Below are 14,900 nucleotides of genomic sequence, written 5' to 3' on the forward strand. Positions count from 1 at the left end.
CAGTTACTCCCTTTTAAACTGTACAAGTAGGTGGTTGGTGTGTGCTCTGGTGTGGTTTGCTTCTTCTTTCCTATCAAACATCTATCGTCTTTATCTCTCCTTCTTCTTTTTTGTGTTTGTTACTCTCTTGTAACACCTTTTATCTTCGGCACTTATATTACCTTATTGTATTGCAAGTGCCGTAAAACACTTACTAAAACTAAAACAGTACAAAATATCTTGCTGCTGTTGTGTTCAGTCGATTGTGAAGTTGAGAAAGGAGGGGGTAAATCAAATTGTTGCTGTTGTTGTTTTTGTTAACTGTTGTAACAGGTGTAGTTTTTGGATGCTGTCAGTAGCCTTGTGTTTATAAACTTTGCTATTGCTCTTTGACTCAGTGCCATAATATGTTGTAGAAGGTAGTGACCCTTTTGAGTTGTTTATATTGAACAAAATCCTTTGTTTTGGGGCTTTCATATCATTGAGATTTGACGCGCTTTCAATCGGAGGTATTTAATATCGTCAGTGTCCGACTCTAACGGTGTATCTGCCAAATTGGGTCAAACACTTTGTGGGGGGGAACAAGGTAATTGTGTCATGATGTATAGTGGAATCTGGTGCTCCTCAGTTTTTGGGTGTATGAAGTTATATTGGTATAACCTTAAAGCTTGTTCATTTGCCTCGCATTTGATGAAAAAAATACCTATGTATCTTTAATAGAAGAAGAGCTATTTACAATTGAAAAAGATGGGGATCACCTAGTGTCAGAAGTACGTAGAATTAGCGAGAAAATGGCCGCCAAAATTTTGTGACTTCCAAAGCTGTAGTATCCTTGGAAACTACATTTTAAAATTCTTGCAGAACTGTGTTTTAGAGTGGAGACAAAAGACGTTGAGCTCAAGACAAAGAAGTCAATAAAATTTGCCTAACGGGTGGAAAAAATATGTTGATATCTTCGATTTCAGTATTTTGAGAAGCACCTGATTTCACAACGATCCCTCACAATTTCTTTCTTACTATCTTCCAGAACTGCTCACAGTTTTGTGCAGAGTAGTCTTTTTGACTTATTATTATATTGCAGTCTCACCAATTGTAATTGTAGTTGTGAATAAAAAGAATTCAGACAAAAGAAGCGGGTGGTTGGAGTGTGCCACTGGTAGGTCCTATTTCTTCTTTTTTTCCCTCTCTGTTGTTTCTGTCTGTCTGTCTTACCTTTTCCCAGCACTAAATGACATTGATTGTTTCCATGTGCTTTTCTTTTCTCAAACAAACAAACGGACAAAAGAGGTGTCTGACTTAATTTGGGGATACACTTAAGAGTAGGACAGAGATGGTATTCTTCTTGATTGATGATGAGCCTGCTCTGTGCTGCGAAGGCCCATGAAGTGCAAGCAATATGGATGTTAACATTCCTACGGTAATTTCAGTCTTTAAAAATATAGATTTGTATTTTCTGCATTTTTGGTTGAAAATTTTGCTTTCTATGTACATAAAGTGTTTGCTATGCTTGCTTGATGATTGAGCCAGAAAGGCATTCTGCTCAGTCGCTAACAGTGAACACTATCCAAGACATGTTGTTCTTACTTATATATTGTGTATCTCTTGGCTCAGCCGGAATAATGTTATAACTAATCTTGCCTTGTACTTGTAAAAAAGATATTTATGGTCTGCAATAACTTCATAACAAGCCCTGTGAACAGAAGCATTTATGACTTCTTTGCCTCTTTTGAGGTAATGAAAATAAAACCTGGTTACTTAGAAATAATGGAAAATAGGTGAGTGTTTTGTTTCTTACTTTTGTTTTTCAACACTTCTCATTCATTTGTTGCCCACTACAGCAAAGGGGCTTTTCACCGATTGATTTTTAATGATTTACACTCAAATTGGCATGTCTGAGATTATTTGGTCGCTTTTAAGCTCAAGGGGGCTATCCAGAAAAATGCTGTTTTGAGAAAATCAAAGGTAAAGTTTTTGCCCCTTGTTCAGTTTCTTTAAAAGACCAGGAAAATTTTCTCTCTAACTAAAAACATATACACACCAATGAAGAAACCAAACTTCTCCTACAGGTAGGGCATTGCCCACTTTTGGTGTAGGTCAAGATTTCTGGAAACCCCCGAAATCTGGGTTAGCTCGCTTGTCCTTAAAAGCGACCATTTAAGAGGTGGGCTGCTCCAACCGTGCCTTTCAGGCCCATCCAAGCTGAGTTGGAAACCCCATCTGAGCGGACAGACAACGATACTCGATTTTAAAAAAAACACTTTCCCACATGTCTATCGTGAGGAGTCTAAAATATGACTCCATAGAAGCCAGTGCAATAAATGGAGTGGCTCTATGTGACAATGGTTATTTGGAGAGGGAGGGGGGGGGGATGTGCTCGGTAAAAAAGGTCCAGAGAACGTCTCCTACTTGACCCTACACGCATATTATCAAGGAGCCACTACTCTCAGTATACGAAATTTTGTGTGGCTGTTGTAAATCATTCCCCTGTTATAGCTATGCTAGGCAATTTCTCATGATACTGGGCAAAATGGTTTTTATTCGAGCTATACTCTTAATTTCCTCGCTTTGGACCAATCCCGAGGGGGGGGGTTGCACCTCCAGCTCCCTTTTAATCACCCTACTCCCATCCCCAATGTCAGGATAAGTAGACAATATACTCCATGAAGTAGCATAATGACATATTTTTGGTCTTTGTGTGTGTGTGTGTGTGTGTGTGTGTGTGTTTGCTCGCGGGTGCACATTATGTACGCGTGTGTAATGTAGTGTGTGTGTGTGTCAGTCTGCCTGCCTGTCTGTCTGTGTATTGTATCTCCTAGTAGTATATTAATTGTTGGCGGCATGCATTCTAATTTAGCAAAAAATCCATGGTGTATTGTTACATCGGCTGCCTGTCGTGCTCATTGATTGATGAAGGCATTGTCGTCAGTGCACGACTACTAGTTTTGGTGTTGAAGGGATTTGAAGAGCATTTGAGATGAAATTCACATTTGAACAAAATGTGCCATTTGAGGACAATAAATCAAAATAAAATACAAGATGAGATGATAAGATAAGATTCGGTTAATTAAGGTAAGGATTTATTTATCTCCTTCCATACATGCACACGCATTCGTCAACACACACACACACACACACACACACACACTCTCTCTCACACAAACACACACACACGACACACACACACACGACACACACACACATGCGCGCGCGCATATACACACATACTCTCTCTCTCTCTCTCTCTCTCTCTCTCTCTCTCTCTCTCTCTCTCTCTCTCTCTCTCTCTCTCTCTCTTTCACACACATACACACACACACACATGCGCGCGCGCATATATACACACATACACGCTCCCCCCCCCCCCCCTCTCTCTCTCTCTCTCTCTCTCTCTCTCTCTCTCTCTTTCTTTCTCTCTGCCTCTCTCTCTCTTTCTCTCTGCCTTCTCTCTCTCTTTCACACACACACACACACACACACACACACACACACTAGAAATGACTTAAAACAAAAACGAATGCCCTCCACAAAAATAAATGAAACAATGATACCTTAAATCTTGAACACCGCATATTATATTAGATTCTACACCTGCGCTCTCTGTATGGAGATTGGACAAACAATGAGAAAAAGCACATTTTGGTGTCGGATCAGTCAGTTGAACTAGTTCTGCATTTGAATGATTTTTTTTTCTTTCTGTAACACAGTGAATCGTGTAGAAAAGGCCTACAGTATTTATTTGGAATTCACTTTACTTTTTTAAAAATCTCTTGAAATAAGGTCAATGTCAAAAGACTTGGTCACATCAACCAGTACAAATTTTACATTGTTTTGTGAATGAAAAGCAAAAGAGATAATATTTAAAAGGATTCACGGTTCAAACCAAAAAGCAATCGACAAAAAAAAAACAAGTAAAATACTCATAAACAACTTTTATTTCCTTTCTTAGAGGTGTTGAGTGTGGCTACCACTAGTCATTAGCAGCTCAGGCAACATCAATGCGATGAGAGAATTCATCCCTGGCGCGTTTCAGAATAATATCACGGTCCACTGAGTTGATTGATGTTGTTATTCGATGTTTAACGGCATCGAGGTTAATGGGTTGCTGTGGAACATGAACGCGATCTTTCACAATGATATGTCTCTGCAAGAAAAATCACGCACGGTTAGGTCTGGCGATCTGACAAACCAAGCACAGAGAGCAAGATCTTGGGACCCTTTCTGACCAATCCATTGCTTGGACATTTGGTCTAAAAAAAAAAGCTCGTAACGTCAGATGCCAATAGGGCGATGCTCCATCTTGTTAGAAAATGAAGCCATGCGAATCTGCTTGCTGCGGTGATGTGAAGAGTCAGTTTTGGAGCATATCGAGGTCGCTTTGTCCTGTGACATTGTTTTTTTTCCCCCTTCAAAGGAAGAACGACGTGGCAACAGCACCCCCTCTGACAGCCATTCAAAAATTAGATTACTCCTGTCAAATAATAATTGACTCATTCCATAATGATGCTTGCCTAACTGAAGAAATGAGTCATAAATCGGTTCATTCTTATTTATTATTCCAAACTTAGACAACACCTCTTTCAAATGGTCACTGACTCATTCCATAACGACGTTTGAGAACTGACACAATTATGCGTCATAAAATCTGTTTATTCTGTTTGAATCACCCTGTATTATTTTACCGGCGTCTGTGGTGTAGCAGTTAGGTGTTTCGCTGTCGCACGTAGAAGACCCGGGTTCGATAGCCGAGTTGTAATTGGTACGAGTAAGTAGGCCTTCTTCATGGCGCTCGTAACTGCACAAGGTCGTATGTGCGCGCGGGACACATTATACATTGCAAGTGGCTATTCTCCGCGTGGCGCCGGTCAATAGATCGGAAACTTTTCTCTGGCGTCACGTTACCGGTCTATTACTTACGAATTGCAATGTATTTGTCGGCGCAGATTTTGAGATACAATAACTAGATCTGTAGGCCTAGTAAGCATACCTTTTGCTCATTTTAAAATAATGATTCTGTTTCTTTAAACGAATTAAATTGATTTTGTGTCTAAAATCCCTGTCTGGTCATATAGTATAGCTTGCTGTTTTTAACTTATCTCTTATTGTTATAATTTTCGATAAATTTAACGATGTTTCGCTACTTTGGTGCTTTCTTGTCGTATCTCAGTTTTTTGTAAACAGTGAAAATGTAACTTCTTCTTATGCTCACTCTTTGTTATGAACTCGCGTCACTTTTGGTGAACACGTTTCTTCTAGCACCTAACATAATTCTAAATTGGAGGAATTGGGGCAGTTTGTGTCTGAAAACCTATCGTCTGTATCAATGGAAAAGGTACGAAGTGATGAAGTTATGGGAATTTTTTCCCAAGACAAACAGATGAGAGAGGCATATTTGCAAATCTGCGCCGACAAATTATTAGTAATAGACCGGTGGCGTGACGCTGGAGTATAGCTACTTGCTTAAACATTTTCAGTCTGGTAGGAATTAATTTCGAATTTTGCTCGGGTGACGGCTGAAGCCTTCTCTTATCGATTTTGGACCCCTAAGATATATTTAACGTGCGCTACTTGCACATGGATTTTTTCACCCTTATCCGAGAGGGTTAGGTGTAAGATCTTACCTGCCCTTAAGTTTCGAGGTGGGGCTGAACGACAGCAGTAAGAAGGAGCCAAGTAGCAGTAGAAAGGCTACAGAAAGAGGCAGGAGCCCAAAGGAGGGGGCAAAGGTGGATGGTGGTCGTGGCAGAAAGTGGAGACGAAAGGAGACGATAGATAATGCTTTGAGTTTGAGAACAGGAAAAGAGAAAGTTTTAGAGAAGGAAATATTTTCTTTATCAGGTTTTGCACCCCGGACCTGTTGAATGAGAGGCGCACACCGTAGCCTCTTGACTACGACGAGAGCCCGCTTCCCGAGAAGGAATAGTTTTTTAACGAGTATTTCGGTCTCTCTTCTCGAACGTTTCCTCTCTCCCCCTCTCTCTCTCTCTCTCTCTCTCTCTCTCTCTCTCTCTCTCTCTCTCTCTCGTGAATCAATGCCACCCATACTCTCCACAGCAGTTTCTATCAAACTGTCTTATCTTCATAATAATTTCACACCACAATCGAGGCGAAATTTAAAAAACCTTTCGTCATAAGTTTATATAAAATATTTATAAACCTCCATCACCCGGAAAATCGAATTATTCCGGCTTCTCACTCACATTTTATATACGGGAATATGGCCTACGTCACACAGCCCAGCAATGACACATTTTAGTTGCAGAACTCATATCAAGAAATTAATTTTATAGTGAACTCTTAAGTCTTTTTGTTGTTGTTGTTGGGGGGGGGGGTGTTGTGTGTGTGTGTGTGTATGTGTGTGTGTGTGTGTTTGTTTGTTTATGTGTTTGTTTGTGTGTTTTTTGCACTGAAGCTTCTTAAAACATGCGTTCAATTAGCATAATGTCGCAATTAGAAAAAAAAAGTGACGGACTTGCCTTTTAAAAAAGTGATATTGTCCCAGCAGTAAACCTTATAAAGTGGGTGGTTGGCGTGTGCTCTGGTGTGGTTTACTCCTTTTTTCCTATGAAACATCTATCGTCCTTATTTCCCATTCTTATTTTTTATGTTTGTTACTCTCTTGTAACACCTCTAATCTTCTGGCGCTCATATGACCTTATTTATGCAGTTGTGAGCGCCGTAAAATCGCTACTAAAACTCAAACCTTTTATAATCTATAGAAACCACCCACTGGGGTTTTTTTTTAATTAGCGTTTATTAAGGAATAATATAGCCGGCAGGTGTTTACAAAAGTAGTGATCTGTTAAGACTAATTGATATAAGAATAAGTCATAGTGCAAAACCTGGAGAGTTTATACTTTATACATATATATGCTGGATAGTTGAGGAAATATTTGGCAATATCATTATTATGTTGCGCCAGGAATTTTTGACATTACTACATGTATAAGCTAACATGAAAAGGCTATCATATAATATTATTCTCACGTTGCCTCTTTATCATGTACGCTTGACTGACTTCTCAGCCATTACTCATCCATTTAAGCACAAAAAACCACACAAAAAAATGACTGATGGATCACATGTTGTTGTTTTTTTTTCAGGGCAAGCCCCGACCTCGTTAGGACCCACCCCGCGCCATGGCCGTGGCGTACCAAACACAATGAATTATTAGTTTCGTGTAACCTGAAACACATGCCTCGGCCTGCATTCGAAGCCGCAGTTATGGCGCTAATGTTGATTCAGCAAATTTCTGAAGCAAAACTAGACCGGGATTTTTCTATTGGAAAGTGGAGTGAAGATGGGCTGCTTTCGTTCTTGACGTCAAGTGCAGTTCAAAAGAAGATGATACGAGACCTTCAGAAACGTGAACACTGTATTACATTCGTTGCTTTCAGTTGCTTAAATTTATCAACCTGTGGCTTCACGAGTTTAATAATAGCGTGTCGCGATTGACGATCCAGTGCAGCAGGGAGTTTTATCTGTGGTATCTAAATGAGGTAATTCATCGGCCAGCTGTTTGATTGTCATTTTTAACAACTTTTGTTTGTACTAATACCAGAATTTGGAGTTTATAATACGTATACATTGTGTGTGTGTGTGTGTGTGTGTGTGTGTGTGTGTGTGTGTGTGCGTGCGTGTGTGTGAACGTGTGCGTGTGTGTGTGTATGTGTGAACGTGTGTGTGTGTGTGTGTGTGTGTGTGTGTGTGTGTGTGTGTGTGTGTGTGTGTGCATGTGTGTATGTGTGTGTGTGTGTGTGTGTGTGTGTGTGTGTGCGTGAGTTTGTTTGTGTGTTTATTTCATGCAATAATTATTAGATCTAATGCTTTAAACATTTTCTTTGTCCTCAATATACAGAGACACTCTTAGATTTAAAAAATGATGTCCTAAAATTGCGGTCGTGTGCTATCACATGGGATAGAATAACGAAGTAATTGATATGACATTGTGTGTACCGTACTTAATACTACTGGCCTGCCTTCCCCTTTTCACTAATTTATTGTGACCTATAAAATGTGGTGTCTGACGTGGTACTGGACACAATTTCGCTTCTGGTCCTCCAATATTGCTACATGTATGCCTACAAGTGTTAGCTTGTGTGTGTATGCATTTTATTGTTGGTGATTTTGTTGCTATCATTTTAAGCGACCGTGTAATTCTCTGGTCGACTGGGCACAGCTTTTCAGGCCTTCTACATTTACATGTTGCGACGATCACAGAAGTGTCTTTCGGATCTGAGACGAATACAGACTGCGATAACTTGTAAGCACACGCGTTAGCTTCAAAGACATGTTAATCTTTTTTACAGGACGCAATTGCATTGTGGCCACACTCCTTTCACTGTTTTGAAATTCTGATAGCATAGAAGTAGGGCAAAAAACACTCTATCAATGTCATCACTTAATAGAAGCGGACTCCATGTGGTTTTTCGGCCTAAATCTACCTTTATAAGACAAATGCTAGGGATGAAGATGGCGACTTATATCCAATTTCTGGTCGCTTTATGCGAGGAGTTGAGGATGAAGGTTGTGCCCTGCTCCCAGGACAGCCTGGAGGGGGAGGGGGGTCTAGAGTAAGCGCCAAACGAAGAAAATAAAGTAAGAATTTGTTTTGCAATGTTATAATTCATTAAGGTATCAGGATGCTAGAACTTGCTGTTTTCTTACCATGCCTTGCAATAGATCTAACCATATGTATGTACCCAACAGATGAAAAAAAAATGCTTGAATGTCGAAAAAAAAATTGAATATGCAAATTAGGCTTCCAATAAGGCAGCCGAAGGCAAAATATAGGCATGTTACTTGGAAGACTGCATCTCATACACCTTTTAGAATTTGTACATGAGACTTTCAGGAAAGGTTTTTGAATACACAATGCATGCTACAAACCTTAAAAAGTAGTTACTGCGACAAAATTGTGAATTTGTATAGATGTTGAATCAGCAAGTGATGAAAAAAAATTAAGTAGCCTAATTATGTAGGCAAGAATCATTTTAAACTACAGTTTTCAAGATGGAGCCGTTTTTCTTTTTTAGGTTTATGACATGCACTACAACTACAATCTTGGGAATATGTGTTCGAAATTTCGGATGAATGTCTTGAACAACAGAGATTTTATGGATTGTAAAAACAAGCAGGCCTATGTAAACCCAAAACATTGTTTTGAGAAAACGAACAAAAATCAACAAGGAATTGTAAGGACATTGAAACTCTAAGTTCAGACAAAAGCTAAACTTTGAGGTAGGATCGAGTCCACGAGAAACAGTAAACTCAGCACCGTCCGTTTGGAAGAGTTCTTGTTTTATTATACATGTATTCGCTTTTTGCGCTTCAAATTGCCATTTGGGAGGGTAGGGTAGCAACCTGTGTAATATTGTAAACAGACTGTTGCCAAGAGCGACTAGAATTGACATGGGTATACAAAAACCTTGATTAACTAAAAAGGAGACTGAGTGTTACTTTTATTTCTCTTGACTCTTATTCATAAATGGTGTTGGTACACATAGGGGGCAAAAAAAAAATACAGCAAAATCTTGATTTGTTCATGATATCAAAGAATCCTGATACCTTAAAGTTAACGAAACAGTTCTTCTCTAGTCCTGGTGTTGTTACAATAATGCTGCTTTAGGTCTATTATACATGTAACAGCTTATATAATCATCATTTACGTTTCAGTTACCATGTTTTAGGAATGCTATCTAAAAGAATCGCAAGTATTTACCAAGTGTTTCGAAAGAAAATGTTTTGGTTATTTCCAGCTTATATTTGCTCCAACAGGAACAATTCTCTAACGTACTGGTACGGTGAGAAGATTTGGGGGCCCAAAAAAGATAAAGCCATTTCCTGCTCTAATTCTTTACATTCCCTTACCTGCGTCGAATTCATAGAGAAGCAAACATGCTAATTATGACGAGGCAGAGGTCTACATAGACTATAGACCTACATGAAGTCAAACAGCTTTATCATTGGTTTTGTTTTTCTATATAGCCAAAACAAAATAAGTCACGAAATGCCAAAACTCATGAAATAAATTTATATTATTATGAGCTTTCGAATATTCTTAGAGAGTAGATCTACATTGAGCGACGACTACATTCTATATAGGCTATGTATTTATACTGGTTTTTCAAAGTGACCCATGGATTGTTTAAAAGCCCCGTAATTTTTTGTAAACCGTCCTATTTTCTCAACAAATCAACTTCACCGAAAAACAATGCATTATGGCGGCAGACATGAGGCTTTTCTTCTTCCTACAAGACAGCTTTGAAACACATTTAATTAACCAATAACCCCACACCTGGCACACGCACAACTCTCTCTTCAACAGCCACGTACATCTGATTCTGCTTTAACTACCACCTGCCAAAGACAACCGTACTTGCAAATGGCCAATTCCCACTCCACCCCGCCCCTTTCCGCATACACACACACACACACACACACACACACACACACATACATACACACACACACACACACACACACACACACACACACATACACACACACACACACACACACACACACACACACACACACACACACAGCCTTTGCGTTTGTTTGCTTTTTTCTTTAATATGATGGCACAACCACCTATCTAAGATATCCACTTTTCTACCCGACAATGAGCAATTATCTTGGACTGGTTCAACTGTATCTCATTCATTATCCTGGTCATCATAATGTATCTTTTGTTCTCATATATTTCAGTTGACACATTCCACGAAAAGCGACCTGCATTAGCTCCTGACTCTCCGCTGTACAACCACTGTGCCCCCCCCCCTCCTAAAATAATAATTTTTCACCATGGCTGAGACGAATACTGCTCTTGATATCTTGGAGAGTGCTCGCGCCAAAATGGCGAAATTGCACACTGAGACTGTTAACGGCATGATTCTGATGAAGTTCCAAGGAGCGGATATAAAGAGCGTTGTCGACAAAATCGGGGCCCTGGAGATCAATTCTGATGACGTCATTCTCGACGGGTATCAGAGGAGTGGCAATCACTGGACCTATGAAATTCTCAGATTGATTTTGGACGAAAAGGCAAAAGTTGGGGATTCCACTTACTTTGAGAGCTGCCTGGACTTCATGAGCACAGAAACCCTTGAGAAGGTCGTACCCACGCTGCCCTCGCCCCGCCTCCTGACCTCGCATTACTGGCCAGAGTACCTCCCCCGGCAGGCAACAGAGAAAAGGGCACGTTTTATTTTTCTCTTCCGAAACCCTAAAGATGCCTGGGTATCCTGGTACAGATTGACGTCATCCTACAAGAATGAAAATCTGGGCTTCTTCGGTTCCTGGGACGAGTTCTTTGAGCTTCAGGTAAGCTGGGTTTTTTTTTGTTAGGCTGTGTAAGGTCTGAAGGACCGAAAGGAACGTGTGTCACAACTCACATTAGGGTAGTGGAACCAGGCACTCGTTAATTTGGGAGCAAAATATAGAGTTAATAGTATAACCTTAAAGCCTATTCATGTGCCTTGGTTTTGATTTTTTAAACCACCCGTGTATCTTGAATAGAAGTCGAGACAGCTGCAATCAAAGGAGGTGGGGATCGTCTGATGTCAGATGTAAAATAACCGTAGCGAGAAAATGGCTTCTAAAATTTGGGGACTTCCAAGCTTGATGCTCTTGGACACTGCAAATTTATTATTTTTGTGTGCCTTTGATGAACTATTTTCAGTACAACCCACACAGAAATGTGTTTTTGGAGTCTGTTTTTAAATGGACATGAAAAGTTTAAGCCCTAAACAAATCTATTAAAATTTCCCAATTGGCGGGAAAATGTGATGTCTTCGATTTCATTGTCTTTACGAGCGCCTGATTTCACCACATTGCCTCACATTTTATAGATCTGTCAGATCGAAACCCCAGCAGGGGTCCAGTGGCAGAATGGTTAGTGAGTTCTGACTCACAAATAATGTCAAGCAAGTGATGGTGACACGTGGTTCAAATTGGTGGTCACTGGAGTGTGTCTTTGAGCAATTTACCCGAGTTCAAAAACCGGGGCACTGCACTGTGGCGATGAAAAATGGCGCATTTATAAGGTGTCTATAATATGCATAGCATATGTATCACTGTGTGTCTATATATTATTAATTCATCCATGTGTACCGTATTCACGACTGCACAACATAATATGTTACGCCATTGTAAACCAAATTTTCCCACGATGTATCAACAATGTAAATTGAAATTGGATTTCTATTCTCATCCAGTGCATTCTGGTAAAGATTTTCGACTGACTGCAATACATCTATGTGTCAGTGCTTTACCCTGGAAGTTTTGTTTACGAAGACAAAGGTGATAGAACAAAGAGCCAATCTTATAGACATAATGTTGCAAGATGAACAAACCTCTAATGTAGATCCACAGTGGCTGCCAGACACTGTTTGTATTAATGTCGACCTACCGACTATCGTATATCAATAGTAATTCACAAAATGTTTATCCGAAATTATAAATCTTTACATCCATATCAACAGCACTTAGAGTCTTTGAGTTTCAGAGGGCTGGCTGCTGGATACAGCCATACAATCAGAAAGACGGACTATTATTTTAAATACGAATTCTTCACTTGAGGACCGAACTCACATTGTCAGCAAGCAAGAGCAATGAACATCAACAGTATTTTTAAAATCATTATTTTGTGGGACATTATCAACTTGCTAGACTCAAATACATGTACATTTGTACGTCATTTCGATGCCGACTCCTCTCCAGGGGTTGAAGCAAGTCTATTGCTGCTGTTGTTGCTGGTGCTCTTGTTCATCTTCTTTTTGTTCTTCTTGTTCTTGTTCTTGTTCTTCTTCTTGTTCTTCTTCTTCTTCCTCTCCCTCTCCCTCTCTCTCCCTCTCCTCTGCCTCTGCCTCTTCCTCTTCTTCTTCTTCTTCTTCTTCTTCTTCTTCTTCTTCTTCTTCTTCTTCTTCGAGTGCCAGATCTGGCACAGACACACTTTTCCGATCCAGCTGGCACAGACATCAGAGGTTATAGTTCGCTACTCATTTCTCTGCTCGAATGCTCCTCATAAAACCTTCACTACTCTTGTGTTTTACCATCACTCGTCTGTTAAAACATTCTAAGTTATTCTTTATCTACCTCTTACTCTTTTGCCTTTGTTTGCTTATTTGTAGGTCGTGTTTACGGGGGGGGGGGGGTGGAGGGGGTTGTTCTAGAAGACGAAAACCTGGGTCAACAGAGCGCCCCGACAAAGATTTGTTAAGAAAAATTAATGCACTAAGATATTTTTAAATGCCATCCTCATCCTGCCAACGCAACAGCAACTGTAACAGCGTACAAACAGTATCCCGTGAGCGTATGAGTAGTTACATACACTCATGTAACTACATGTATTATATCATGACATCCTTTCATTAAAAATACATGTAATAATATAATCTGTGCTTAGAATACCCAAAAAAAATGAATCGATAACACAATAATAACATAACAGAACTAAAGAAATGATCTTCATTATTATTATTATTATTATAACCAAGGCAAAGTCTCTCTCTAATAACCTCTTTTCTTTCGATTGCATTTTGACACACATTTTCAGATGGCCGGAGAATTTCTTTGGAGCTCATACTTCGACTTCGTCCTGAAAACCGAGGCCTTCATCGCTGCCCACCCAGAGCTACCTGTGCATCTTCTGCAATACGAAGAACTGAAAGCAGAACCAGTTCGGGTTATCCGAGAATTATGCCGGTTTTTGGGACGAGACGAGAGTGTTGCAGAAGCCATTGAGGAAGCCACTCGTTTCGACAGCATGAAGTCTGTTCTAAAACAGGGTAAGGTGGGACAACTGGAAAAAGCCATACTTAAGGAGAACACTGACGTCGTGCTTTACAAAGGGACTTCGGGAGGGTGGAAAGACTATTTCAGTCCTTCTCAGAATGAAAGGTTCCATCGTTGTTTTAAAGAGAAATTGGCAGGCTCAAAACTTGGTGAGATGTTGGGAAAAAATCTGGGGTAAAGTTGGTTGTGAAGATGTAAACTGTTGGTTCTATGATTCTAAATAAAATCTTTGGAATCCTTCTATTTGCACAATGATACGTGAAATAGTTGAGAGCGCCTGTAGTCTAGAGGTTAGGCCAGCAGACTCATAATCTTGAGGTTGCGGGTTCGGGGGTTCGAGCCTCAGGCCCCACGTTGTGTCCTTGGGAAAGGCACTTTACACGAATTTCCCCCCATTTCATCCAGGTGGGAATGGGTACCGTGCCATAGAAAGCGAAAGATCTTGTCTGTAGTGTATACTAGTATTCTAGCCCCTTTGAAATTACAGCTTGCACTGTATGCTTCGAAGGAAGTTGAGATTGTTTTAGAATATTATCAGGTCTGCTGAGGAAATAGTATTGATTGTAAAGCGCATAGAGAGCTTAAACTGTTGAGCTGGAATTTGCGCTTTACAAATACTCTCTATTATCATTAATATTATAGTATATATGTGATTAATAAAGGTGCATTACTAATTCGAAAATTACGCGCGTGCGCGTTTGTGTGTGTGTGTGTGTGTGTCTGTGTCTGTGTGTATTTGTGTGTGTGTGTATGTGTGTGTGTGTGTGTGTGTGTGTGTATTTCTGTCTGTTTGTCAGTCAGTCTGTCTGTCTGTGAATTGTCTGTCTATATGTAAACTCCACGTAGAATCTACGATTCTTTACCCCTCACTGAAAGATTGCTGCTCCCGACTCACCGTTGGGTTAATGGTACATGTTGTTGGCGTTGTTGTTTTGGTACTGCTGTCATTGAAGTTGTTGTTGCTGTTGATGTTTATTGTCCTTCTTTCCTTCCTTATTTTCCTTTTTACATATTATTATGATTATGTTTTTCTTGCCGTTGCGTATCCTCCTCTCCCTCCTGCTCCTCCTTCTTCTTCTTTTTCTTTTTCAGCTTCGTCTTCTTCTTCTTCTTCTTCTTCTTCTTCT

The 14,900-nt window shown here is 39.9% G+C and overlaps 2 protein-coding genes across 3 annotated transcripts in view; both read left to right on the forward strand.

Moving 5' to 3' along the window:
- The window catches only part of LOC101851884 (tetratricopeptide repeat protein 38), a gene marked incomplete at its 5' end in the record, with an annotated part of 17,220 nt that extends 16,298 nt beyond the window's left edge, over positions 1–922 (forward strand). Inside the window, 1 exon segment of the mRNA XM_005104730.3 lies at positions 1–922. This exon segment is cut by the window's left edge and continues 696 nt beyond it.
- Positions 923–7,076: 6,154 nt separating this feature from the next.
- LOC101852110 (sulfotransferase 1C4) lies at positions 7,077–14,455 on the forward strand. 2 transcript variants are annotated; one of them, XM_005104732.3, is made up of 3 exons: positions 7,077–7,475; positions 10,687–11,301; positions 13,535–14,455. In XM_005104732.3, the coding sequence occupies exons 2-3, from the start codon at positions 10,783–10,785 to the stop codon at positions 13,949–13,951; spliced, it is 936 nt and encodes a 311-aa protein (XP_005104789.1). In that variant the 5' UTR covers positions 7,077–7,475; positions 10,687–10,782; the 3' UTR covers positions 13,952–14,455. The 2 variants fall into 2 exon arrangements, with proteins under 2 accessions (XP_005104789.1, XP_005104788.1); XM_005104731.3 differs by lacking the exon at positions 7,077–7,475 and adding an exon at positions 7,773–8,239.
- The last annotated feature ends 445 nt before the right edge of the window (positions 14,456–14,900 follow it).

Source organism: Aplysia californica, unplaced genomic scaffold, assembly GCF_000002075.1.
Source record: "Aplysia californica isolate F4 #8 unplaced genomic scaffold, AplCal3.0 scaffold00433, whole genome shotgun sequence".
Lineage (NCBI taxonomy): Eukaryota > Metazoa > Mollusca > Gastropoda > Aplysiida > Aplysiidae > Aplysia > Aplysia californica.

Coding starts and splice junctions, on each gene's coding strand:
- LOC101852110 (XM_005104732.3), top strand. CDS start 10,783: ATGGCTGAGACGAATACTGCTCTTGATATCTTGGAGAGTGCTCGCGCC. Junction 11,302..13,534: donor ACGAGTTCTTTGAGCTTCAG/GTAAGCTGGGTT, acceptor ACACATTTTCAG/ATGGCCGGAGAATTTCTTTG.